At 48.0% G+C, this 24,170-nt stretch overlaps 9 protein-coding genes across 11 annotated transcripts; 5 read left to right on the forward strand and 4 right to left on the reverse strand.

The window, feature by feature from the left end:
- Positions 1-30: 30 nt before the first annotated feature.
- Positions 31-1,818, forward strand: ONS95_001249 (uncharacterized protein). Of its 2 annotated transcripts, XM_058494435.1 has the most exons (4): positions 31-306; positions 540-697; positions 745-785; positions 838-1,818. In XM_058494435.1, exons 1-4 carry the CDS (start codon positions 121-123, stop codon positions 1,758-1,760), a joined length of 1,308 nt encoding a protein of 435 aa, XP_058364640.1. In that variant the 5' UTR covers positions 31-120; the 3' UTR covers positions 1,761-1,818. The 2 variants fall into 2 exon arrangements, with proteins under 2 accessions (XP_058364640.1, XP_058364641.1); XM_058494436.1 differs by having other exon boundaries at positions 56-306; positions 367-785.
- Positions 1,819-1,942: 124 nt separating this feature from the next.
- ONS95_001250 (uncharacterized protein) lies at positions 1,943-2,779 on the reverse strand (the record flags this gene model as incomplete). Its single annotated transcript, XM_058494437.1, has 1 exon — positions 1,943-2,779. One exon carries the CDS (start codon positions 2,777-2,779, stop codon positions 1,943-1,945), a length of 837 nt encoding a protein of 278 aa, XP_058364642.1.
- Positions 2,780-3,085: 306 nt separating this feature from the next.
- ONS95_001251 (uncharacterized protein) lies at positions 3,086-8,843 on the forward strand. The gene is made up of 2 exons (XM_058494438.1): positions 3,086-8,257; positions 8,312-8,843. Exon 1 carries the CDS (start codon positions 3,309-3,311, stop codon positions 6,960-6,962), a length of 3,654 nt encoding a protein of 1,217 aa, XP_058364643.1. The 5' UTR covers positions 3,086-3,308; the 3' UTR covers positions 6,963-8,257; positions 8,312-8,843.
- ONS95_001252 (uncharacterized protein) lies at positions 7,349-8,101 on the reverse strand (the record flags this gene model as incomplete). Its single annotated transcript, XM_058494439.1, has 1 exon — positions 7,349-8,101. The coding sequence occupies one exon, from the start codon at positions 8,099-8,101 to the stop codon at positions 7,349-7,351; it is 753 nt and encodes a 250-aa protein (XP_058364644.1).
- A 2,013-nt stretch (positions 8,844-10,856) lies between the features above and the next one.
- Positions 10,857-13,957, reverse strand: ONS95_001253 (uncharacterized protein). Its single transcript, XM_058494440.1, has 8 exons — positions 13,752-13,957; positions 13,233-13,672; positions 12,264-13,179; positions 12,191-12,210; positions 12,104-12,140; positions 11,987-12,057; positions 11,486-11,933; positions 10,857-11,424 (listed from the first exon to the last, which is right to left on the reverse strand). Exons 3-8 carry the CDS (start codon positions 12,451-12,453, stop codon positions 10,997-10,999), a joined length of 1,194 nt encoding a protein of 397 aa, XP_058364645.1. The 5' UTR covers positions 12,454-13,179; positions 13,233-13,672; positions 13,752-13,957; the 3' UTR covers positions 10,857-10,996.
- Positions 13,958-14,346: 389 nt separating this feature from the next.
- On the forward strand, positions 14,347-16,713 carry ONS95_001254 (uncharacterized protein). The gene is made up of 4 exons (XM_058494441.1): positions 14,347-15,263; positions 15,312-15,761; positions 15,816-16,354; positions 16,418-16,713. Exons 1-4 carry the CDS (start codon positions 14,922-14,924, stop codon positions 16,638-16,640), a joined length of 1,554 nt encoding a protein of 517 aa, XP_058364646.1. The 5' UTR covers positions 14,347-14,921; the 3' UTR covers positions 16,641-16,713.
- Positions 16,714-18,127: 1,414 nt separating this feature from the next.
- ONS95_001255 (uncharacterized protein) lies at positions 18,128-19,220 on the forward strand (the record flags this gene model as incomplete). Its single annotated transcript, XM_058494442.1, has 2 exons — positions 18,128-18,661; positions 18,708-19,220. 2 exons carry the CDS (start codon positions 18,128-18,130, stop codon positions 19,218-19,220), a joined length of 1,047 nt encoding a protein of 348 aa, XP_058364647.1.
- A 551-nt stretch (positions 19,221-19,771) lies between these two features.
- Positions 19,772-20,961, forward strand: ONS95_001256 (uncharacterized protein; the record flags this gene model as incomplete). Its single annotated transcript, XM_058494443.1, has 3 exons — positions 19,772-19,944; positions 20,000-20,164; positions 20,307-20,961. Exons 2-3 carry the CDS (start codon positions 20,028-20,030, stop codon positions 20,959-20,961), a joined length of 792 nt encoding a protein of 263 aa, XP_058364648.1. The 5' UTR covers positions 19,772-19,944; positions 20,000-20,027.
- A 24-nt stretch (positions 20,962-20,985) lies between these two features.
- ONS95_001257 (uncharacterized protein) lies at positions 20,986-24,133 on the reverse strand. Of its 2 annotated transcripts, XM_058494444.1 has the most exons (9): positions 23,220-24,133; positions 22,780-23,156; positions 22,569-22,686; positions 22,232-22,440; positions 22,045-22,161; positions 21,915-21,943; positions 21,739-21,859; positions 21,643-21,685; positions 20,986-21,594 (listed from the first exon to the last, which is right to left on the reverse strand). In XM_058494444.1, exons 2-9 carry the CDS (start codon positions 22,857-22,859, stop codon positions 21,154-21,156), a joined length of 1,158 nt encoding a protein of 385 aa, XP_058364649.1. In that variant the 5' UTR covers positions 22,860-23,156; positions 23,220-24,133; the 3' UTR covers positions 20,986-21,153. The 2 variants fall into 2 exon arrangements, with proteins under 2 accessions (XP_058364649.1, XP_058364650.1); XM_058494445.1 differs by lacking the exon at positions 23,220-24,133 and having other exon boundaries at positions 22,232-22,504; positions 22,780-22,942.
- Between the last annotated feature and the right edge of the window lie 37 nt (positions 24,134-24,170).

Below are 24,170 nucleotides of genomic sequence, written 5' to 3' on the forward strand. Positions count from 1 at the left end.
GCCTCTTTTCCACGTCTACACTTCCGTTGAAGAAGATGTAGATTCTAATTCTTCCTCTTGAATTACAGATTTCTTTTGTAGTATAACGATCCAATCTCAAGTGATTTCATATCTTCAAGGATGCGTCGAGTTCTGCTATCCAGCTTTCTCGGATCCGCGCGTCATCGTCCCCGCGTATCAGCAACACGATGCTTCTCGGTTTCTCTTCCACGTCGAACAAATAACTTGATGGAAACGAGTGGCTTTTCAGATACTCAATTACAAGTCAGAGAAGCAATATCAAAAATATGTTCAAATTACCCAGACGTAAGTCAACTTACGATGATGTTTAAAGTTACTCATTTCTCAATTGTGCCACTCGGTTAGTACTTTTACCGAGGCAATGTTTTGATTTCGCATGTTTACATTCTATTGTCGTCAACCCTGCATTGAACATCCCAACTCAAAGATAGTAAAAATCTGTAGGCTGATATCGCTTTATCCCTGACACAACTTCTCATGCCAGATTTATCAGCTTCAATACTGATCATTATTCATAGGATTACTGGGCAGCTCATGATGAATCTGGAGAGTATCCACATGAGTTACACAAAGACCTCTCAAAAGATGGCTGGATAGGAATTGCCTTGCCAGAAGATCTAGGAGGCGCTGGACTTGGCATATCGGAAGCAACAATGATGCTTCATACCATTTCGGAGTCCGTACCTCCAGTCCCTAATCTCACCAGTTACTCATACAACCTAGGAGCGGAGCAGGTATGGCAGGTGCTCAGTCGATCCACGCCAGTAAGCCACTCACCTCCCTCTTATTCATATACTAAATACTCACACAAAATAGATGTCTATGCCACCCAACCAGTCGCCAAATTCGCCACCGCAGAACAGCGCCAACGCATGCTCCCCAACCTCATAAATGGCACCTGGCGCGCCTGTTTCGGTGTCACAGAGCCTAACACCGGCCTCGAAACACTCAAACTAAAAACGCAAGCCATACGCTCTGGCGACACCTACAAGATATCTGGCCAAAAGATATGGATCTCGTCCGCGCAAGTAGCCTCCAAGATGATCCTACTCGCTCGCACGACGCCCCTCGAAGAAGTCAAGAAACCATCAGAGGGACTTTCTTTGTTCTTCATTGGTTTCGATCGTGAGCAACCTGGCCTGGAACTCAAGCGGATTAGAAAAATGGGAGGTCGGGCAGTCGATGCGAATGAAGTCTTCTTTGACAACTACACTATCCCGGCTAATTCTCTTATTGGAAAGGAAGGGCAAGGCTTTAAGATCGTTCTTCATGGTATGAATGCCGAGCGTTGCCTTCTGGCTGGCGAAGCCCTCGGTCTCGGATATGCTGCGCTGTACCGTGCTTCGAACTATGCTAAAGAGCGAGTTGTATTCGGAAGACCTATTGGGATGAACCAGGGTATCCAGCATCCACTTGCCGATGCATATATGCACCTCGAGGCTGCTAAACTGGCGACATACCACGCAGCAAGACTGTATGATCAATCAACTACAGATGAAACTGTGACCCAGGCAGCAGTGGGCGTAGCTTGCAATAGTGCTAAGTATCTTGCTGCTGAAGCGGCTTTCACTGCTTGTGAGAGAAGTGTATTGAGTTTGGGAGGCATGGGGTATGCTCAGGAGTATCATGTTGAGAGATATTTGAGAGAGTGTTTTGTGCCGAGGATAGCTCCTGTGTCAAGGGAGATGATCATGAACTATGTAGGCGAAAAGGTTTTGGGTTTGCCTAGAAGCTATTAACTCCTGTACATAGCGATGGCGATCATAAATGTCTTCGAAACTCGTGCTGAAAAGTCTTAAGCTCTTGAGCATGAACGGCGGTCCTCCTCATGAGATTCTTCAATGACTACGCTTCAACTCCTATGCTGCTTGCTGCTAAATCCACCAACACCGAAACTCCAAATATGCCGTCTGCCCAAACCTCACTTCTTCAGTGCCGCAAATCTCTTGGCCAGCTCATCCACATCAGGTATTGTCCCACCAACGGGGCCTTTACTCTGTGTCCCTTTACCAGCCCCAGAATCCACCATCTTCTTCGTTGGCTTCAGATCCAACGTCCCTTTAACCCTAGGATGTAGATTATCCGTGCTCGGGCTCGGTGGGTTCACTCTCAGCGGGCTTGTAGGACCAAAATTCCTCGGCGGCGTTGCCTTACTCAATGCTTCCCTTTCTTCAACTGCCTTCCCTGCATCTGTTTCCAATGGAGCCTCGAGATTCTTCTGTGCTTGTCCTCCGCTTGGATTCTCGTCATCGTCATCATCGACGTACTCCGGAGGCTCGCCCAGCTCCTCCTTTGGTTTCTTCGGCCAATCCACACCATAAGTCCTCGCGATCTCTTCCAGGTATCCATTAACGAGCTCTTGCGGAGGCGGCGTAACTGTAAGTTTCTTGAGCACCTTCTCGCTGACTTTCTCATCACTATGCTCGATGGCCTCGAGCGCAAACTCCTTGCCATATTTTTCCACCAGCAGATTCCGCACCTGCTGCAACTCCTTGACATCCGTCCTCGGCGCTGCATATATCAGACTCTTGACGGCCTCTTCCAAGCCAGGATCGCAGGTTTGTGCTTCCATCAGGCCCGTTCGCGCAAGCAGCAGCTCGCAATATAGTTCAAGAATCTCGTGGAGTTCGGTGGTAATGTCAGAGCGGATAATATTCTCGACGCGGATCTTTGCAGACTCGATCTTTCCAGCTTCGAGGAGTTGCGCCATCGCTCGCCGTTGTTGCTTGGAAACTGCTTCATCTTTCTGTTGGACCATACGCAGCCTGGCAATGGAGAGCTTGAGCTGCACTTTGAGCTTGGCCTAGAGGGATTTAGTGGACTGTTCCAGCAAGAACAAATTTCGGGATACTCACTATCAAAGAGGAAGAGGGCGCCATTCTAAATAGATGTGAGATGGAGTTTTTGGTGAGCAGGATGTTATCCGTGGAAGAAACGAGGGGTGCCTTGGAGCTGGAATGCATGAGATGATGAGGATGGCGGGGTCTGCTCGGTCTGATAGCTCCGGCAGCCAGTAGAGATCTAAAGCGCAAAAGTATTAGAGCCAAAAGCATCGAGATATTTTCAAGCTTCACTCCACCTTAACAACATGCAACATTGTTCACAGTGGGACTGCCAAACTTTCGAAGTCTCTTGAGTCTTCGTCCACGACGCCAATTGAGGTCTGCTGATCCAAATCACGTCCTTTATTCTTCCTCCGATACGATGACGGCGCGTCACAAACACGACCTCATCCGGCACAAAAGGAACACCTTTAGATCCTCAATCATACCTCGGCCTATCCCATAATGGGTGGTTCTTCTCCTTATAACCCTAAAAATGTTTCCAAGCAACTGGAACAATGGGCGAAAAAGAGGGCGCGGGCGATATGGGCCAATCTGCTCACAAACCATTTGTGGCAGAGGATGTTTAAGAACACCCTAGCAACCACGATTACAGTCATATTGGCCTTGATACCTGCTATTGTGCAGGTATATGGCCGTGCTGCATATCTCGCTCCTATAACCACGGTCTTTGGACACCCAGGACGAAGGTTTGGAATGATGGCTGAGGCGCTCGTCCTGACTGTATCTGGGACATTACTTGGAGTCGGATGGTCTGTCTTGGGAGTGTACCTGTCAAGCCTTGTATACGAGAACAATGCATCTGCGGCCTACACAGTCAAGGGTGTGTTCCTGGCCGTGGCTCTGATATTCCATGGATTCCTGAGATCACATACACCAAGACTGTTCATTTTCGTCCTGCTTTTGGTCATTGTCTGTGTAGTCAGCTTGACAGGTACTTCCACAGCTGTTTCTTCTGCAAGTGCCACTGTTATTTTATATCCGATTCTCACGGCGGTGGCAATCTTGTTACTTGTCAACATGCTGGTGTTTCCAGAGTTCTCAAGTAGTTTCCTTGGTATCACCACAATCGAGACATTGGGAGAGACGGTAGGAGCTTTAAGAGATGCTGGGCAATATTTCATTACCATGGCTGAGCCTACCGGCAAGACAGGGGAGAAAGAGAGCGAGCCGAGTGGACCTGCAACAGCTGCAGAGGAGCCGGCACATTCTAAATCAGAAACGCCTTCTTTTCTTCGGAAACTTTTGGGAATTGTTGAAAAGAGGCAACATGAGCCAGCACAGCCAAAGGCTACCGAGGCGTCTAAAGTTGTTAAGCTCAAGTCATTGACAGATGCAAAGCCGAAACTGCGTGCAAAGCTGGCTGGCTGCAAGGCTGCCCAGCAGGAATGTAATTTTGAACTAGCATGGGCCGTTCTACCTCCTAGAGACTTGAAAGTCATAAGTGACACAAATATGAACAAGCTAGTGGCAAACACAATAGCCTTGATCGGCGCTTGTGAGAGCAAATACGCTCTGATGGGAGATGAAAATGACAAGGCAAATCTCGAGACTTCTGAGCAGCACGGGCTCAACGATGCGGGAACAGCAGCAAATCTTGAGAGTGGTGACGAGTCCTCGCGGCCGGGTACTGGGATCGAGAGCTCTCAAGATGAGTCTACCGATGAGAAAAAAGACGCAAATAGCCACAAACGAAAAGCAAAGGATCGGAAGCCAAGGAACAAGAGCAAGTCCAGGCTCCAACGAGAGCTTGATAACCTAGAGCTGATAAAGCCTCACAAGGAGATTGCGTCTGGTGATATTGAGCTGTTGAAGTACTTGGTGGGCCGAATTACCAAACCGCTCGCAGATCTCCAGGATGCTATCGATAGGAGCGTGGACGCCGTCACGTCCTGCTTAGCATATTGCTACGATGTTCCGAAGTTGCCCTCAGGGGCACGAGCTCCTTCTGGGATTCAGCTGGAAGAGATCGATATACGTGTTGACATATTGACGGAAGCACTCACAAACTTCGACAGAGACTCAGCATCCGCTCTAGAGACTGCCGCAACTCTCCACGATCTCGGTCATCCTCAAATCGATATCATGCCTCGTATGGAAACCTTCTTGGTATCTTCGTTCCTGCTCAATCTTCGTCAGGCTGCTTTACATACCTTGCAGATGCTCCATCATTCAAGGCTTTTAGTAGAGAAGCGACAAGCGAGACACGGTCGCGCGAGACTCTATGCTCCCAGAATCAATTGGCGCAAGTGGCTTATATCTGGTGGTGAAGACGAGCCATTTGCGTTGCCAGAGAACGCAAGGAAAGAAATTCGAACTGGCAAGGGAAAGGATGTTACTGAAGATGATGATGACGATTCCTTGGCCAGTAAGGAAACGCTTTTTAATAAGAAAGACGTCGAGTCTGCTCCCCCGAGGGAGGGATCAACATCTCCAAATGCGAACATCTCTCCTAAGCAAGCCCAGAAACGAACAACCAAGGGAGGACCCCGGATGCATCGACTGCGGAGCCATCTTGCAGACGTGATAGAGTATCTAGCAGATAGTGAAGATTTGCTGTACGCTGTCAAGCTCACAGTGGCAGTCTTTCTAGTCTCTTGGCCTGCATTTGTCTCTAATTGGAATGTTTGGTATTCGCTAAATCGTGGTCTCTGGGCTTCCCTACAACTCATACTGATCACCGAAGTAGCTATCGGTACATCTGTTATGACATTCATGGTGCGAGCCGTGGGAACAACAGTCGGTTGCATCTGGGGATACGCAGCGTATGAAGCACGAAATGGCGATCCGGTCGTGTGCGTGGTGATCCTTGTGATTGGTATCATACCTTCCACATACGTGCAACTCGGCAGCAAATATGTGAAAGCTGGAATGGTGTCTATCATTTCAATGTGTGTCGTGGCTTTGGCAACTGTGGATGGAAGTGTGCCAGGAACCGCAACTGAGAATTTTCTCAGGCGCCTCATTGCTTTTCTCATCGGCGGTATTGTGGCCTTGATCGTTGAAGTGGTATTCTTCCCAGTCCGGGCACGAGATAGGCTGGTTGAGTCACTTGCAGCATCAATCAGACAAATCAGCGAAATGGAGGCATGTCTTGCTTACGGGATCGAAACAGAGACAAACATCAATGTCCACTCGGCAGAAGTCTCAGCTCGTTTTGATAGGGCAAGAGGTAAAGCTCAAGGGGCACTTACGGCGGCAGAGACGTTTCTTCCTTTCTGTGCGAACGAACCTCGCCTGAAAGGGTCATTTGAAGGTCTTGCTCTTGTGTATGCGGAGATCCTCTATGTTCTCCATGCTGTGGTTGACAGAATGGACAATATGCTCCATCTCCGCCACGAGTACGGCTCTGGTGTTTTGGAAGAACTGAACGAAAAAGTCTATCCATACCGTCGAAACGTTGCAGCCTCAATCACTATCGTCCTGTTCGCCGTTCACGAAGCGCTGACAACGAAACTACCGCTCCCCCAATTCCTCCCCTCTGCTCGTCTAGCCCACCTTCGTATGGTCAATCGTGTCCGCGAAGTCGTGCTCTCAGGCGACATACACCAGCACAACGCCAGCGAACGCTCCGAAATAGAAATGACCATGGTGAAGCGCGTTGTGCGGCAAAAGTTCTTGAGTTGGAATGCAGCTAGCGCGGGCCAAATCGAAGTCATCGAATACCTCGAAGAGTTAATCGATCTCGTGAAGCTGCTCGTCGGCGCGAACGAATTTCGTAGCGGAATGTTGAATAGACCCAATTACAGAGGCTATGTGGATAGAATGCACATGGGACCGAATGACGAAGTCGTTGAAACTGACCCGGCCGTTGTCAAGAATGATGAGGAGAAGGAGGAAGGTAGAGATCGGATGCCTGAACCTGCAGAGGAGAGACTTGCTGGTTTGGTAAGAAGACGCACTACATTCTCACGAAGTCAGATTCAGGAAGAGAAGAAACAAGCTGAGATGGAGAAGGTGAAGAGTGAAGAAGAGCTGCCACGGTCGCTGCAACGTGTCAGAAGTCGCAGGATTGAGGAGCTGCACCTGAAGCGGACGAGGAGTAGGGATGAGGAATCTCGAAGGAGAGATGGGAAGAGTGCTGATAGATCGAAATGAACGAAACGTCGCATGTGTGCAAACGCTTCCCTTCCATCATGCCACACTCATGCAATGAACCAAGTTCTCGATGGTCTGTAGGCACCAAAGCACACCTGGCAGCAGTTTTTGCTTGTATCTATACTACCCACTGATCCAAGATTAGGACTTTCTCCACGTTGGCCTTAACCAAGTCTCCTGTTTCCCTTCCAAAGACACAGGCAACATAAAACCCCAGAGCCCGATGAACCATATTGGTGTAATTTCCAGGTTTGCTTGGGCAGCAAAGATCAACCGCCAGCCCGAACCCTTCCCAAGCAAAGGACTAAAATCATAGTAACAGTTCATGTCATACCACAGCGCGCGGTCTCGTCCAAACAAAAATTTTGATGTAGACGAACAAATGTCTAAATTGGCGCCGCTTCCGCGATCTCAGATTCAACGTAGGTTCCCGACCCTGGTGATCCATCTATACTGCTTTCGCACTTCAAATTCTCTGCATTCGGTATCCCCATTGTCTCCATAGGCCACTTCATCAAATGGCTCAACCTCCCATTCAACTCCTTATCAACAACCTTAAACATGAACTCAGGCCACCCGTCAAGCCACCACCTGTACTCTCGCTTGTAGAGAAGAACACAGTAGCTTGCCAAGACCACCATCGCTTCAGGACTTGCTGCTGCCAAAAGACCTAAATAATCTGTCGATATCATCACTGGCCACCAAAACAGCGATCGAACTTCCTGTGGTGGCTGTCCGGCAAAGGTATGTCGGAGGAGGGCTAGGCTGTCTTTGGGAGTCTCGAAGTCCTTAGCTGTTGAAGTTCGGAAGAAATGTGTTGAGAGACCATCAAAGTGAGAGTCGAAATACTCATTTGTCATTCCGGCTCCTGGATCCGTGTATGTGTTTTCTGGATGTACCATTCTCCCGAAAAGTCCAATGGACACCCATCCCACGCTGGGGTTGACGATCGCGGAAACACCTCTCAGCAAAGTGAACCACTCCAAGACTCTTGAATATTCCAGCTCAAGTCTCGGTTGAGCACAAGACCCCACAAAAATCATACCGGAGCATGCGAATACTGCATGGCAGTTGGTGGGCGTGATGTCTGTCGCCAAAATCTTCCGGAATAGTTGTATCGCGGTGTTGTAATGTGCCATTGCTGTTTCCAAATACAATCTCTTCTTAAGGGGTGATTCTGAATATCTTGCGAGATGAAATCCAGATACGGCGAGCACGCTGTCTGTTTGAGATAGAGCCGGATATTACCAATTTCTGTCGGACCGAATTGTCTTGAATGCACTCTTGAGAGGGGGGTACGTTCAATCCTAGAAGTTCGATCGCAAAGACTTGACTTACGGATGAGAAAGTCATACTTGAAAGCTTCGCCAATCATTGCAGTTCTGAACAGCTCATTCACCCCATATCGGTCGGACAGTGTGTCAGAAGTGGCTGTTGTGAAATTATGGAGGAGTTCCAGGTCAAGCAGTTGGTTGGGCAGAATCGGGTTTGCCACCTGGGAATCAAAGGAGGTGGGTGATTCACGTTTACTGAAAGAACAAGATACACGATGCTTCAGACAAGGTGTGCATGGTGGACTATGTTCGTCACACTCATGGATAGTTAGCATTGCCTAGCTCCAGATCCCGATGGAGCTTTTCAGCGAAGGTCACCTTGATTTTACGTCGCTTGCATTGAACACAGCCTTTCCGGGACTTTTTATTTGTAAGACGTGAAATATTCATCGTTTGGCGAGGAGCACGAGGAGTGTAGACTTTGCTTTGGCTTCCCTGATGAGTACGAGATAATCGGATTTTGTGTTTTCAAAATTGATCGTCAAGGGGATATCTAGAGACCATGAAATGCGACACAAGAAGTCTGCTGTATTGAACGGATTGACAAGTCTTCAATGAACCTGTACGGGACCTTTTGATTGCCGCCTGAGTTGAAGGTCCAAGAGAGTTTAAGCCAAGCTGTCAACGCACAGGCTGTCACATCCAAATCTCCAACTTGTTTGAATGCCCGAGCTGCCTCAAAACATTCAGATGTTTGTTTCGAATTATATAAAGTTTCTCTTCCGACATCCGGCTGTATGTGCTCGGACTATTTGTTGAATCATGAAGACACCTTTCTTCGCCTTCCAATGGGAAACTCTTCCTTGCCCTGTCTTGCCTGCATCTTTTTCTTTTAACTTTGAGGCTAGTGAAGACGAAACGCTTATGGCATTGATCTACCGAAGTTTTCGGGGTAGGCTTCCCCAGTTCTACCTGGCTCGGCACGAGGTGCTTTCATCCGTTTGTTACCAGGTACTCAGAGAGTTCGAAGGCCAAATTGAGTGATCCGACCAGGTGTGCTGTTAAAGTTTTCGTTGCAGTCAGGATTTAGCCAGCATACGCCTTGGCAGAAATAGCACACTTCAGTCTGACATTCAAAACAGTTTGAACAATTGGCGATCAAATTGATATTAAAATGTAGGGGGACGAGGATTTAAGCAAGATCTGCACAGCCTGTGTTGCGAGGAGATCTGGTCGTGAAGATCACCCGTCCGTCTCGAGCCGAAACTTCCCTCCTTTTTTAACTTTTTTGATCGGACTCTGACCCTCGGCGCTACTTACTCGTACACAGCATCCATGTCACACGCCAAAAACTTTATGTGCAATAGGCATGTTCCGTGTGCCCTGCAGCGGAAAGCTGGGGAACTTATCTGGCAGGGAAGACGGGCTAGAAAGGCTGTGTCACTGACTTCAGAAGTCAATACCGTTTCAAGAATTTCGAGGCTTGCCTGTTCCCCCACGATCTGATGCTACCATACTTCTGTTAGCGGTCCCCATTATCTTCATCATGCGATTGGAAAATCTATGGATTTTGAATACACGATTCTAGATCAGAAGGCCAGTCGCTGGACAAAGCCAAGAAGTCAGGACCCCATCTATGACCATGACTGTCGCGAGGAATATTCTCCAGGTAGCAATACTTATCTCGATCATATCTTTTCCTGAGACTGGAAGCCAGTTAATGGCGCCTGTTCGAAATCATCGGAAATCAAAGCGAATGTAAGCGACTTCGACACAGCGCCAGATAAAACAACGCGGGAATACGAATATGGTCCTTGTAGGTTTTGACATTGTGGCTCGATGTGATAGTTCCATGCCGATAGAAAGCCTGATCGCAGACCCGTCTAGCAAACTCGAGTTTGGACACTTTTTGGCCTCTGTGAATGATTTCCGGCCATTGTGGTTGACGAGTGAAGGACAGAGCACTTGCTTCCCCGTTCTGAAGGAATGTTTGGCCGTGTGACAAATGTGAACATCTTCTCTCCTCGCCGGTGTCAATGGACTTCCGAAGTTCTCCTGGGACTTTTTATTTTACGATTCCGTGTGGCTTCTTAGGCAGCCGAAGAACTTCTCCTTGAAACTACTTTCATAGGCTGTTGTAGTTCAGTTTGAGCAGTAAGTGTATCCATAAGGACTTTTCTTAACACTTTATCTGACGGTTTCGATCCAATCCGGCATCTGCGTTTTTGGCTCTTACATTTCCTTTCTCGTTTCTTTGTTGCATTCCTTCTGGATTTGATACAGCCTCTTGCGGAAAACTTTTCTTCGCAATTAGTCTTTTCAACTTTGGCTATTGTTGATTTCTATCAATCAGTATTAAATGCTTTGATGGAAATGCTTCTTCCGTGACCTGGCATGGGAGTCAGCCTGGCGGCAGATATGGCTGGCGAATAAGCCTGGGAACTACTGCATGTTGAGCAACTCATAGTCATGAGACCCGCCAGATGAATGTTCTGAAATGTTTTTATACCTACTGGTGACTAGAGACCGAACCGTGGGTGGTGGTAAGCTAAGCACATCTCTTGTTCCTTCACATGCACAATCTACACTAATAGGGAAAGTCACAGGATAGTGCAACAGTCTGGAAGAGCTAACGGTGTCATTTGTAACTTGATATAATTCATATATTCATTCCATCACTACGCTGCATTCAGGCATCAACTATCATCGTGGAGTTCCCTTCAACTACGGGAGAAAAAAAAAGGATAAGAGTCTCCCTTCTCACTCCTTGGAGTTCGTAAGGCGATATTCCACAGTCTTGGTGATATTGCCAAAGCCATTCTTTGGGTGGTTGAGAGGCCCGGCACCAACTTGTCCTGTCCTCCCTAGATCTGTCTCGCTGTCGTGAGTACTACTTTGAATGATGTACTCCTCCGACTCATTATCTCCCAAGTGTGTCTTCTGATCCATGCCTGTAATCGTTGTCTTGTTGAAGCCCTTGTTCGCAGTAGTTGAGTATGTGGGGTCGAAAGATTGAAGCTGGTGAGACCCTGACCGTGTCGGGTGGGTTGCAGTGGTGCGTCCTTTGGAGCTCCCGAGCAGCGCTGGGACGTATTTCCGCAGAAAGGGACGAATTGTTGGAAAGTTACCACCAACTATTGAGATATTGAGCTCGATGACACACCACATCAAAGCTGGCGTTGTCGAGTCTGGTGGCCAGTTAGTTTGAGATCCAAGGATAAGCACTCAACATATTTTAGGCTGACTTACACGTTAGATCTGGTGAGGTAAGAAGTGTCTTGATTGATAGCAGTCGGATGATGGAAACGATGCAGACGAATCCACCCATCATCAAGACTACCGACACCCCGATCTTCTGTCTGACCGGCATCTGCAACTTCCACAGGAATGGCAAGGGCGCCGCTAAAGTCGCAAAATCGGTAAAGATTCCGAGACCTGCTTGCGCGAAGTAGAAGAGCGGACGGTTGATGCAGACTGCAGTTGTGGCAAGTGAGAAATCCCATGAGCCGCTGACAGGCTTGCACGAGAAAACATTCACAAGGACTGAGGCCAGACTGTAACTAGCGGTAAAGGCTACAAGACCAAGGATGAGCCATTTGAAGGTTCGGGAAGGGAAGATGCGACCGTAGAACAGCAGGATTGAGGCTTTCGCGAAACCAGTTGCCGCGCAGAAGAAGATGGCTGCCAGAACATTGTTCTGTTGTTTTCTTTAGCAGGAGCACAACACCTGAGCGCAATGCTAGGACTTACGAAAAGAAATTCTGGGTACAGGATGTTCAGCGGTACATCGTACATATGCTTTCCAAGCCCATAATTGAGAACTATTCTTGGTCAACGGTAATTCACCAGGTACCAGGGCCCACTTACGATTAAGAATGAATCCAGTCAGAACTATGGAGCAAACCTATCCAGCAGTGTCAGTCATTGTAGTTGTTTACGAACATCATGACGTACCAACGCAATCAACATAAGGTCTGTCAGGATCAGCAAACTGTTCACTAAATGCCAAGGGTTGATGCGAACTTACAGTCATCTATAGCCAAGTCTGACACAATCCGAGAGCGAGTGTACATTCGAATAGCGCTAGTGATCACAGCAAGAGACAGGAATACGCCAATGCAGGCAATGAGCGCTGCCGCGTCATATGGGCGATTGAAGTCAGGAACGTATCCATCTGGTGGAGCAGCACTGTAGACAATTTCATCTACCGACGACATTTGTGCTACTGGCTAGCAATGAAGGAATGTAAGTGATGGAAGCGAACAAGAAGCACAACAAAAAGAGGAGTGGGATAGGGATGTTAATGTCTAGATATGTATCCCGGCACTTCAACGTTCACTGTCCTCGAAAGAAGGTCATAGCCCTCACCATTATGGTGTCAGGGTCCACGGCATTTGGAAATGTGACAGCTGTTTCTGGAGGCGACGAATGCAGATTGCAGAGGGTTTTCGGAGTAATGTCTTCTTCGGTACCCGCATACGATTGGACCGAGTCGTGTCCCAGCCCCAAGGTTCAGGCAACCCAAATGTATGCTCCTACTTTTGCACTTTTTGGCCCCCTCTCAAGATTCTTTCCAGTTTTGCAGATAGCAACGCTTCTCAATCTACCCAAGAAAATCTCTATCCGATACGACTTCAGATATCAGTTGTCATTTTCATGCATCAAGATATCTTCTCCAGCATGAAACTCATCTCCAGGCTGGGACACTGGTAGGCAATCGTGCCCAGAGGTTTAGATAGGAGGCATTTCTCACCTACTACTTTCGGCAAGTCATCCGGTAAGACGTTCTCAAATCTCAAACATCGCTTGGGAGGATCCAAATCATCCCACGAGGTGCACAAGGATGAAGATAGAGCACTTCCCCTTCACGGAGTGAAAAGTCCTGTAGATGCTCCACCTGCATACGACCTTGCGTTTCCGACCAATGCAATCTGATCATTGCCCTGCAGCACCTGTAAGAACAGCTTCTACCATACTTGACAAGACTCTGCATTACTTTTACAGAGTGCTCGAGTCGCAGTGGAGCCAATCCACAACAAGGGCATAGGCGATTATTCGGGTTGTCAAAGGCCCACGTACTCGACACGCTCCACTCTCAGTCCACTGAATAGAGGCACAGGACGGATGCACGGAGAGACATTCCCACATGTTTGGACGTCAGTCTGGTACTCGTTCCAAAGATGTCAAGGTCTGGTGCCGCGTGGTACGAGTTTCCTGCAACCAAGATTTCGCACGCGAGGCACGGTCTGAACCATGGAAGTGGGAGGCGGGAGGCTTGGTGGTACTATAAAATCCCAGGACGGATCTTTGGAAGCTATCTAGAAGGAGAAAGGTCGACTTGCTAGGATGATGCAGGTTCCTGAATCCTGACAGCGACGCAATCAATCTCTCGTTAAACTCGATTTGGTGTGTTTTGCGGTGGAGAGGTTATATTTCCTGTCGGTCAATTGTGTCAAACCGCCGCAGAGTGTCTCAATACGTTGCATTCAAAGAGGAGAATATGAATTTTGCTCACAACCTGCCGAGAATGTTGCTTCAGAGACACTTTTGGTCAGCTTTATTCTGGTACTCTGACAGCTCTGGTGAGGAGAGGAGCTTTCGCCCCGAAGTTCCAGAAGGTTTGCAGGTCCACTTATGCCAGATCCTTGTTGCTGTATCCTTGCCTCCATGGATGAGAATTACCAGGAACCCGCTTTGCAGAAAATTGCGCCACATCTCTGCAGCGAGCCAAGTCATGACTGGCAACAAATCCGCACAACTTCAATGGATTAATACTCTCCCCCCCCCCCCCCCCCCGGCTTGAATGTTAAATGTGTAGAAAACTGGACCTCGTGTGGGTAGCTACTAGGGGTGTCTATCTAATAATTCAGTAGAGATTTGGCCTTGAGCAGGGCTTAAGTGTCTCTCAAACCCTCTGAAGGTACCCTTGCTATTACAACAGACCTAATTCTGGCTCGTGCTTCTAGCTTTATCCAGGGCCTCTAACCACTTAGCACTTAAAAGTCAAGCCTCTGACCCGCAAAAGTTCACATTTAACATTCAAGCCGGGGGGGGGGGGGGGGGGGGGGGCGAGAGTAGGAGCCAATGCTTGGCTGCAGCTTGCGCCAGGTCCTGACTCGATCTCATGTTTGGCCATGGCGGGATACGTGAATGTGTCACGAACGTATTTGTTGCGTCTCTTCTTTGTATCATCTGATGTTTCTCAACATAGCTTTCAAGCCTTCCAAAGATAGTTGAAAGTAACGGCATTCTGGGGAAATGCGCCACCCGTGATAGTCGGTTCTCTTGCCGTTATTTGTCCTACCAAGCAACGGCCCCAGCTCATATAGTGTTAAACTATGCCCGCTCCCTTGGAGTACCCTCATTTACAATCATTTTTGTCCTTGATCTGACCCACTATCAATCAGTTGAACGACAAGACATGATTTCCGGCCATTCCTTGGTCCACTTCTGCCCCTCTCGTTTTCGGACGACACCGCAGCAATGCCCGGAAACAGGTGGGACTACCGGTTCCTGAAGGATAGACGGCTTTCATGTGCAGATTCGATATTGATGCAAATCGGCCATGTGGGTTTAGACTTTCGCCTGTATAAATATCTTCTGTTCCCTGCGATACACAATTTTTCTGCATCCTCGGATCTTCCTCGCCAATTCCCTGAAGATCTGTACTATCAAAGACTTTACCATGTCTTCCTCCCTGATTAAGTTTCTCCTGGTCTCAGTCGCTACTTTGGCTTCTGCCAGAGGGGTTGTCTTTCCTCGCGCCAACGACGTCAGCCCTGCGACCGCAAACAGCGCTGGATGTGCTGCTCTTTCGAAGGTCCTCTCATCCAAGGTCTTCTATGCCGACAGCCCAGTTTACCAGTATGAGAACTCAGCAAGTGAATTCTGGTCAAATGTACAGATCCTGGCGCCTCTCTGTGTCTTCCGCCCCCAGTCTTCTGGAGATGTCGCTACCGCAATCTCGGTACTGAAAAAGTCATGCGGATCATTCGCCGTCAGAGGTGGTGGCCATATGGGAATCGCTGTAAGTCATTTGACAGCTTTGAACATTTCCCCGTGCTGATAATTTTAGGGAGCCAACAACATCGACAATGGTGTTCTGATGGTCATGTCGAACCTGACAACAATGCGACTTTCGTCCGATAAGTCAATTCTCTCAGTGGGACCTTCTTGGCGCTGGGGAGAGGTCTACAAGTACCTTGAGGACTATGATCTCACCGTGCCCGGTGGACGCCTAGCACCAGTTGGTGTCCCTGGTCTCTTGCTCGCTGGAGGCATAAACTTCTACGGTAACCAAGTTGGATTTTCTGCCGACAACGTCGTTGAATACGAGGTTGTTTTGGCTGCTGGCAACATTGTCCAGGCTTCGAGGGATAACAACTCGGATCTTTTCTGGGCTCTCAAGGGAGGAAGCTCCAACTTCGGAATAGTGACTAGATTCGATATCAAGACCATTCCTTCAAAGAAGGTTTGGGCTGGTATTTACTCTGTTGCGAGCGCTGAAGTCCCCGCACTTCTTGCCGTAAGTTCCATATCTCGGACACATGTCTTGGAATCAGACTGACAATTATCGCAGGCCACTGCCGCATATGCTGCCAATATCACTGATCCATTGTCTCACATCGTCCCTGCTACGATTGCTACCACTCGTGACCCTGTTGAGTTCATTGGCGCTGTCATCCTCTTCTACGATTCCGACACCATCACCTACCCTGACTGCTTCAAGCCATTCTTCGACATTCCCTCCATTGCCAGCACCATGGGCTTCAAGACCATCGCTGAATTTGCCGACGAGACCGGAACTGCTGTCGTCCCAGGGATCAACGATATCTTCGCCGCAGGGACCATTGTCGGTACAACATACGATGAGCTCCTCAAGGGTATCGAATTGACCAACAGCATCTTCTACGAGCGCCTTCCTCTTCTATACGAACAAGTCCCAGCATCCCAGATCGCCATCATTGAAATCGATTGGCAGCCAATTGGCAAGCTTTGGATGGACGCTTCTGCCGCTACCGGTGGCAATGCTCTGGGTCTTGACCCTTCCAAGATTTACTTGGCGTGGGCCGAAGTCGTGGAATGGATTGGAAGTGAATACGATGAAATCTGCTTGCAGTAAGTGATGCTATTCTACAACACCGTCCTCAAAATGTTTCATTACTAATATTACAACTACAGATGGGTTACAGAAACCACGGCCATCATCAAGGAGGCCACCAAGAAAGCCGGTATCTACTCCAGCTTCGACTACATGGGCGACGCAGCTTCTTTCCAGACCGACGGATTCTATAAGGGATATGGAGCTAAGAACCAAGCCAAGTTGTTGAAGATCTCAAGGAAGTACGATCCTACCCGACTCTTCCAGACTCTCATGCCTGGAGGATTCAAGATCGGTGCTTGAGTGGATTGCTTATGATATGGTTTCGTAATGTGTAATATAATACACCCATATACACTTCATTGATGCTTCCAAATCTATGTGCTTAATCGTTTTTAATTCGTGAGACTTGAACCAGACGAGATGCCGCTGCATTGGATGACTCGGGTGGACCATAGAGTCGCGTAAATCATTCCAGGAAAGGTCCACCCTTATTGTCTGTGGTAGTGCATTGGGGAGGAATACAAGACCCAAAAATCTTTCGAATGAGTAGCAACTATGTGAGACACAGGTGTGCACCAGCACATGCTAGTACCGTCGATGAGATCGAGGGTCATCCTTGAAAGCTTTGATGAAATATTTAGCCATGGTCATTTATTAATCGCTTCTTCACAGGCAATCTATGACAGTAAGTTCTCAGCCGTTGTCATTGTAGTTCAAGTGGCCAGAAAGTGGTGAATGCTGTCATGGCGTGGAGTGAACAACACTTGCGATGGAGACTTGGGAAAGAAGTTCAAGCTAAGAGTCCGCACTATTCTACCCGACCGACATAGCCATAGCCACACTCAGAGATATCGAATACACTCCATTGAGTTGGGTATCTATCTGGTGGTACCGTAGCTCCAGTGTGGTCGGGTGTTGACGGGAAATGCCAAGATGTAAACAAAGAGATCGGTTAATTTTGGTTCTTGGCGCTACCCAGCTTCTCATTTTGGCCATTGCGCGCGATGGCGATTCTGGCTGGGTGGCACGACTACGCGGATAAAAGTCACAGACAGCAGTTTATTAGGGTGATGCCGCCACCTCCTCCTTGCTGAGCCAAGTGCTCACAGGAATTCTCAAGAAGCGCTGCGACGTCGACAAACCCTCACAGCTCTGCATGTTCTGGAAGTTTCAAGACAACTGAAGATGCTAGTCTTAGTCGAATAGAGTTTCAGTGAAGGGAGTAACTCTAAAATAGCCAAAGAGCACTGAGAATTATTCCGTTGAAGCTTGATCCTGAGGATTTACAATTTCTCAAACACTCTGTTGTTATACCAAATGGGTCAATTGCTCGAACCAGTAATGACTTCAAGCTCTGGTGGACGCAGATAAGGTTTAAAAAGGCTGTCGTGTCAGATATAAAGTCATTGACTCGGCTAAAATGCGAGTGATGACCCTATAACACTGATTTGGTATTGATGCCAGCTCTGTGAATTAGGCCACCAAGCCCAATGGCATTAGACTCCTCAACTGAAGGACTGAGCCCTCGGTGCTAACCAGTTTTAAGAGTTCGCATAACGATATAAGTCAATAGATAAGAATTTAACAGGTGAGAATTTTTCTTTCCATGTTCTTTCGTGCTGCGGGGCACCAGATGCAGATGTTTATTCGAGTTCACCTTTGGCGAGGCTGACTACCCAGGAGCCTCCACTTACCCTTTTCGCCCTCCAAACTCCTCTTTCTTCACCTCTCCAACATCAATTAAAACCACAGCCAAAGTTTTAGAAGCGCCAACAACCATAATCATCATGACACCATACTCAACACCTCCACGAAGCAAATATTGCAGTGAGTCCTCGAGCCTGCACCAAGATACAGGGCCCCTTCGAGGAACCTCATCTCAACTCCTCCCATTGACTCCACAGTCCATCCAACCTAGCACTCGTCAATCATTACAGAGTCCAAATTTCGTTCTTACACCAAGTCTACCTCCATACGTCAATCCATACGGTATTCCCACAAAGCGGAGTAGCGTCGAAGCACCTAAGCTTAGCGAGCCACCTCCATTTGTCAAGGCATCCACCCACAATGCAATAACCTCCATGGAGACGCCATGGGGCGCAATGATTGCAGCCTTCGTCCATAACCTCCCAGCAGGATCTCCACACCTTCCGTTTGCCAACGTCCCACTCTTTGACGAGACGACGACAAAGGTCCGAAAGCTGGTTGAGAAGAAGATGTTCGTTGCCGACAAAGACACAGACGGCAATACCATCAAAGTAGAGCTTTTTTATCTTGGATTAAATGATATACAGGAGCACGCGCGATATCTTGTCTACAATGTAAGTTTCCAAATCCGGTCACAGAGCTCTGCTAAACACCCCTCAGCACTTCGACTTCACTTTCGCCACACCCACGAAGACCTACACCGTCGACTTCAAGATCTGGAGCAGGAAGTTTCCTCATGGTAGTAGCGTCCTCAAGACTCCGATATGGAACTACGAAATTGGTATTTGTGGTCACTTGAGATATTGCAGCATGTCGGACCTGTCGAAAGAGGACCAGACCACCACGTTCAGCTGCCCCGTATTTGCCAAATCGAAGGAAGAGGATCCAAGCTGGGGTGACATCGTCAGTACACTTGGCCGTGCTCTAGAGACACTCTACCATACCGCTCCATTTCAGCCAAACGAAGAAGTGTCCGTCAAGTCACCAATACCAAGGCCTCAAAAGTCACGTGGATCGAAGCCATCGTATCTCCCTCCTCCACACGCACCCAGTGTCACTTATCCGGTGCCATCGCTTGACACATACGTTGCTGCTATTCACAGAGAGGCTGCTATGAGAAAGAGGAAGGCGGAGGAGGTACTTGGTCCTGCTTCAAAGCGGCTGCATTATTAGGAATGAGGGGGCAGCTAGCTAGTGGTTGCGTCCGGAGCTGAGAACAGAGGTTACTAGCAAGTCCGCCATCGATGAGCTGATATAGCCTATTCCTAGATAGTGGTCATGATAACTCGTTGAATGTTTTTATGAACTGGCCACATTTGAGATTTCATGTTCGTTGAAGCTTGGTTCTCCTAACATGGCTTACTCATGAACAGATCTGCTCATGGATACCGGTACCCTGGAGTAAACTTGCCAACTTCTCCTGCTAATCACACAAATAACCTCAGATTTCGACGCGAACTGGGCAAATGGAATTTTTTCTTCATCAGAATAATGAACTGCGTCATGTCTAGAGGAGCGCCGATGAGGAAAGAACGCGACACCGTGAGAAGGGATAAAGTGGGTCATGTCAACATCACTTGAGGATCGCTTCAGAGAGTCACCAATACATTACATTAGAATAGGGCTGTGGAGACGATACGTACCTACATTTAGATATGGAGTAAAATTGGCACCGTATTTAAGGTGGTTCAGCTTTCGTGTTCCACTTCCTACCCCAGCCTGCAGCTTGCAGTGTGCATATGCAGGCTACTCATCAACAGGAGATAGTGGAACCACAAACATTACCTGTCAGACCTTGGTTTTGACTACCATTCTACTTCAATCTGGCGTCAACATCTAATTTCTGGGCTTGAGACGGTGACATTATTCCACGGCACCGACATTGCGACTGCTTAAAGTAAGTGACAACCTGCGCTCTATGCCATCTCTCGCTTACTCATCAATCGTTCAAGACTTGACCAGCACTGTTGTTCAGCAAACATGGACGATACTAAGCCACAGTACGATGCTATTCAAGGTCCTTATGATTATATTCGTACAGCATCAATTGCGCTTATTGAGCGTGAGAATGTCTCTGACGCTGTAGCGCCATTCATCAAAGATGCGCAGGTTCTAGAGTAAGTCCGTCAGTGCTGGGTATCAGGAACCTGCTTTAGACTTTCCCATCCCGCAGAATATTGATCCTGGAGCGATGATATTCTTTTCATTCTATTCCAGTTCATGGATTTCTCAGAATTATGCTGACCATTCCGCACAAAGACTCGCCTGCGGCTCAGGTTTCTATACCTACAGCTTCCTCTCCTGGGGTGCCCAGTCAATTCTCGGAGTCGACATCTCATCCGTCATGATCTCCTCAGCACTCCAACCCTCACAAGCAGATAAAGTATCCTTCATCCAAGCAGACTGCTCCATTCCCGCTGCCTACCCAGGTGGCCCATTCGATATTGTCTTCGGAGCCTGGCTCCTCAACTACGCACCCGATCGTGCGAGTCTGGTCAACATGTTCCGTAACGTCGCTTTGAATCTCAAAGATGGTGGACGTTTCGTGTCAATCACTGTCCCACCATCGTCTAATCCGATTGACTCGATGAACGCCGAGAAGGATGCAAGACCATTACCTGCTGGTTCTGGGTATCTTTTTTATGAACATTTGGAGGATGTGGAAGATGGGATTTATTTCAATGTGCATGGAGAGACGCCGGTAGGGGACTTTGACTTCAAGTGCTATCATCTGAAGAAAGAGGTGTATGAGGAGGCAGCGAGAGAGGCGGGTTTGAAGGGAGCGTTGGAATGGAGTGTTACAAAGGTTCCGGAGAGGTACTTCGAAGGGAAGGGGGAGGGTGGGGCCAGTATGGAGGAGTTGGAGACGTACAAGACGATTCCGAATTATGGCTTGATGATCATCACGAAGTAGAATAAGACTCCTGTTGCTCTTTTGTACAGAAGATGAAACGATTATATGAACAGAATCTCGTGGAGGTCTAGACCGTATCTTCATAATCGCTCGTGTCTTTTCCACTTAGCGACCTCGCCATATCTATCATACATTCGTCATTTACACTGCCCCCTTATCCAAGAAAACACCAGTTGCACCAGAAATGTAAAGCTACGCGTCACGCCTATACTGTGTGACAGCGACCGTCTTAAGGATTTTCGGACTGCTCCCATCCGAATCAAGTTCCTCGTCCTCCCAACCTCCAGCGAAGACATTGGTTTCCGAAAACCCTTTCTTCCCTGTCAGATCCATCTTGTCTTCCGGATATGCAGATCCCTGTGGTTGAGCATCGCCCGCGATTCTCTCCTCACTTCCCACAGGATTGAAAGAATTCCCTTTCTTCATATTCCCCATACTGAAGCCTGACTTGTTGTTCGTGGTATTTTGTGAAAAGCTTCCGAGCTTGAATGTCCGCGCGATCAATGGCCACAAGTAGGGCACGTTTGTGACGATCATTGCGGTTGCTGTCTCGCCAGCATACCAATTGAGGTATGAGAGGGAGCCGAAGGGAGCGAGAAAGTTCGTGATTCGATTGAGGACGGCACACAGGATCTAGAAGTGTCAGATGGGAGAGGAGATGGCGATCAATTGATTGCTTACCACGATTCCACCTAAACTGAATACTGCGAGCAAGGCATATTTCCTGAATATTGGTTAGACATGCGATACTCTTCCCGGTGGACATAAGCAACGAACCTTGCACGAGGCAACTTTGCTCTGATTAAAAGCGGAATGGGTAGACAGAGCATGACTGCATCACCGGTGATGTTCAAACATGCGTCAAGAATCATATGCTTCCGATAGGTGCTACATTCGCCTGTAACCAGCTGTCAGTAACCATGTTAGAGTCGAGGAAGCAGTGGGGGACATACTCTTGTCGTCTGGAACGGGAACTTGCCAACTTCGCAATAATTAGTTAGCATTGGATTTCGCACTTTGAAAAGTTGGGAGATTCTCGAGAAGCCTCGAGCCGCTGAGATAGAAATAAATCTTTGTACTTACTAGACATTGATAGGCCGACACCAATATCCGAGCAGAAAGGATATAACAATCACGTATCCAATGGCAACATAAACCGAGACAGCGATAACAGCTTTCTGATATTTTTGCAGCCCTTTTCTGTACCGTTGGAGCATAAATCAGCTGCTGCTTTTAAGGTGAGTAACAAAGTTTTTGAGACGAGACTCACGTCATGCTGAAGTAGAGAATCAGCAAACAAGCTTTGCATCCCCAGACACAAGAAACTTTCGCAACTTCCATTGCGAGAGCCCATTTGCTGCCCATTGTAGCCAGTCGGTAGTCCTCGGGAGTCCAGTCCACAATCATATCCGGTGTCACATAGTTGGTTCCCCAGAGAATTTGCACCCAGATTCCGTAAGAAACAACGGTCCAAAGAGCCTATTGCTATTATCAGTCCTTTCCTTAACAGCAGCTTGACTAGCGTCCACAGATGTAGATACTGCTGATCTTCTATGGTCAAACTTTTTTGAACGTTGCTTTATCTGGGAGGCAGCGATGGTGCTTACAAGGTTGAAAACCATGAGGGCATCATCTAGGTCAAACATTCGAAGCTTATCAACAAAACTCCTAGCGGGTCTGTTGCCCATCGACTGGAAAGAACTATGCCGAATAACTTTCGAAGCCCTGTTCTGCGGTCAGGTGTATACCTTTTTCTCAAAAAGTAATAGCTTATGTGCAATGATAGTGCAGTAGTCAAAGTCATAATGAATTACTTACAATCTAGCTGCCACAAAGAACAACACGAAGCCACTGAGGATTGCGACCTCAACCACGACGGACCTACCTCCGGGTATCATTTTGGATCCAGTAGTATACAGCTGCCAAAGTCAATTGAGTTTCACCGGATCCGCCGTTGAGTTTGTGGAGAAGGTATGCGTGCGATCATCTGAGTAATATAATGCAGTGAGATGATTAAGGAGACGTTCTGTTTTCCAGCTGCCGACCCAGTGGTATCACCAACTACGCCTCGCTTACAAGATTTGGAATCCTTACACTGTATGCTGCAGGGTTATCCGCAACGTGGTGACGAGGCAGGAATGTTTTCTTTTCTTCTTTCATGGCACCCCTGTGGGAATATTCCTTGATTCGGCCTTCTACCCAATGTTCACGACGTTAGGAATCATGCTTTCGCTTGATTGTTTTCGATCTAAACTAACCCCACTGCAAGCCTCGATAAACTTCTTCAATGATGGCTTGCGATAAATCTTCGCGATCGAAGTTCCCGGATCCAATGTTGTCGCCCCCTGAGTCCTGACTCTTCCAGTGGTTTCACTTTCATCTTTTTCTTGTGTGCCGTGTTGATTGTTCACGCCACATGGGCGCCTCAGTCGTGATTCGGGAAATCCGGTATCAGCTCCTGAATGCAGATGCTTGGCAGCTCGGGATGGAATCAACTTCCCCGGGAAGAGAAAGCAGCTTCAAACTTAGCCGAGTCCGGAGAAAGTAAAGGGGAGCTTATCTGGACCCTTGTGAACGGACCAATGGACAGTTCCTGATGTTCCCAGAATCGAATGTTTACTTCCCAATGTGGAGAAAAGAGGGGCGACCCTCACGCCGTGCCGTCCCGTTCGTCAATTCTTCAGCGGCACAATGATACGACGACAGCAGGGATGATTCCAAGGTTCAGGCCAAAGAGCGTGGGGGTGACAGCCTTTTCTTTTTTCTTTTACCCCTCTTCCTCCAAACTAGAAGTGCAGAACTCCCCAAGTATCTTTACTTCTGCGTCTCGCCGACTACTGTATGTAGACAAGTATTCAATCTGAGGAACAGATGCGGAGGTGTACCCGGTAAACCTTCTTCAAGCCTCTGTGTTGGATTTATCAAGCATGTATTCCGGGGGTAGTGGGGTCGATATCTCGAAGGAATTATGGGTAGTGGAGCCGGCAGTTGCTTGCGATAGGAGCAACTCCATGAGTTAGAATTGATTGCTTGATATGCACGCACAAGGCCCAGCTTCTTCCTTCGGATATATCACCTTCTCCCAAGCAAGTGAAATTAGGTTCAGCCACTCTGATATCTTAAGCGACCATCCAATAAATCTTCCACAGACGGGCAGGGAACGGACATTCGGTTTCTGAAGTACCGCAGCCATTGGATTTTGATCCTAG

This window comes from Cadophora gregata, assembly GCF_030347475.1.
Source record: "Cadophora gregata isolate MNR1 chromosome Unknown scaffold_1, whole genome shotgun sequence".
In the NCBI taxonomy this organism is placed as follows: Eukaryota; Fungi; Ascomycota; class Leotiomycetes; order Helotiales; family Ploettnerulaceae; genus Cadophora; species Cadophora gregata.

What these genes read in the sequence shown, in the direction of transcription:
- ONS95_001249 (XM_058494435.1), top strand. Translation starts at nt 121, where the DNA reads ATGCGTCGAGTTCTGCTATCCAGCTTTCTCGGATCCGCGCGTCATCGT. An exon ending in TATGTTCAAATTACCCAGAC is followed by an intron (nt 307 to 539) that starts GTAAGTCAACTT and finishes CATTATTCATAG; the next exon opens with GATTACTGGGCAGCTCATGA. An exon ending in TGCTCAGTCGATCCACGCCA is followed by an intron (nt 786 to 837) that starts GTAAGCCACTCA and finishes CACACAAAATAG; the next exon opens with ATGTCTATGCCACCCAACCA.
- ONS95_001251 (XM_058494438.1), top strand. Translation starts at nt 3,309, where the DNA reads ATGGGTGGTTCTTCTCCTTATAACCCTAAAAATGTTTCCAAGCAACTG.
- ONS95_001253 (XM_058494440.1), bottom strand. Translation starts at nt 12,453, where the DNA reads ATGTCGTCGGTAGATGAAATTGTCTACAGTGCTGCTCCACCAGATGGA. An exon ending in AGACTTGGCTATAGATGACT is followed by an intron (nt 12,211 to 12,263) that starts GTAAGTTCGCAT and finishes TGATCCTGACAG; the next exon opens with ACCTTATGTTGATTGCGTTG. An exon ending in TACCTCACCAGATCTAACGT is followed by an intron (nt 11,425 to 11,485) that starts GTAAGTCAGCCT and finishes ACTGGCCACCAG; the next exon opens with ACTCGACAACGCCAGCTTTG.
- ONS95_001254 (XM_058494441.1), top strand. Translation starts at nt 14,922, where the DNA reads ATGTCTTCCTCCCTGATTAAGTTTCTCCTGGTCTCAGTCGCTACTTTG. An exon ending in GTGGCCATATGGGAATCGCT is followed by an intron (nt 15,264 to 15,311) that starts GTAAGTCATTTG and finishes TGATAATTTTAG; the next exon opens with GGAGCCAACAACATCGACAA. An exon ending in TACGATGAAATCTGCTTGCA is followed by an intron (nt 16,355 to 16,417) that starts GTAAGTGATGCT and finishes TTACAACTACAG; the next exon opens with ATGGGTTACAGAAACCACGG.
- ONS95_001257 (XM_058494444.1), bottom strand. Translation starts at nt 22,859, where the DNA reads ATGATACCCGGAGGTAGGTCCGTCGTGGTTGAGGTCGCAATCCTCAGT. An exon ending in TGTCGGCCTATCAATGTCTA is followed by an intron (nt 21,944 to 22,044) that starts GTAAGTACAAAG and finishes ATTATTGCGAAG; the next exon opens with TTGGCAAGTTCCCGTTCCAG. An exon ending in TCAGTTTAGGTGGAATCGTG is followed by an intron (nt 21,595 to 21,642) that starts GTAAGCAATCAA and finishes TGACACTTCTAG; the next exon opens with ATCCTGTGTGCCGTCCTCAA.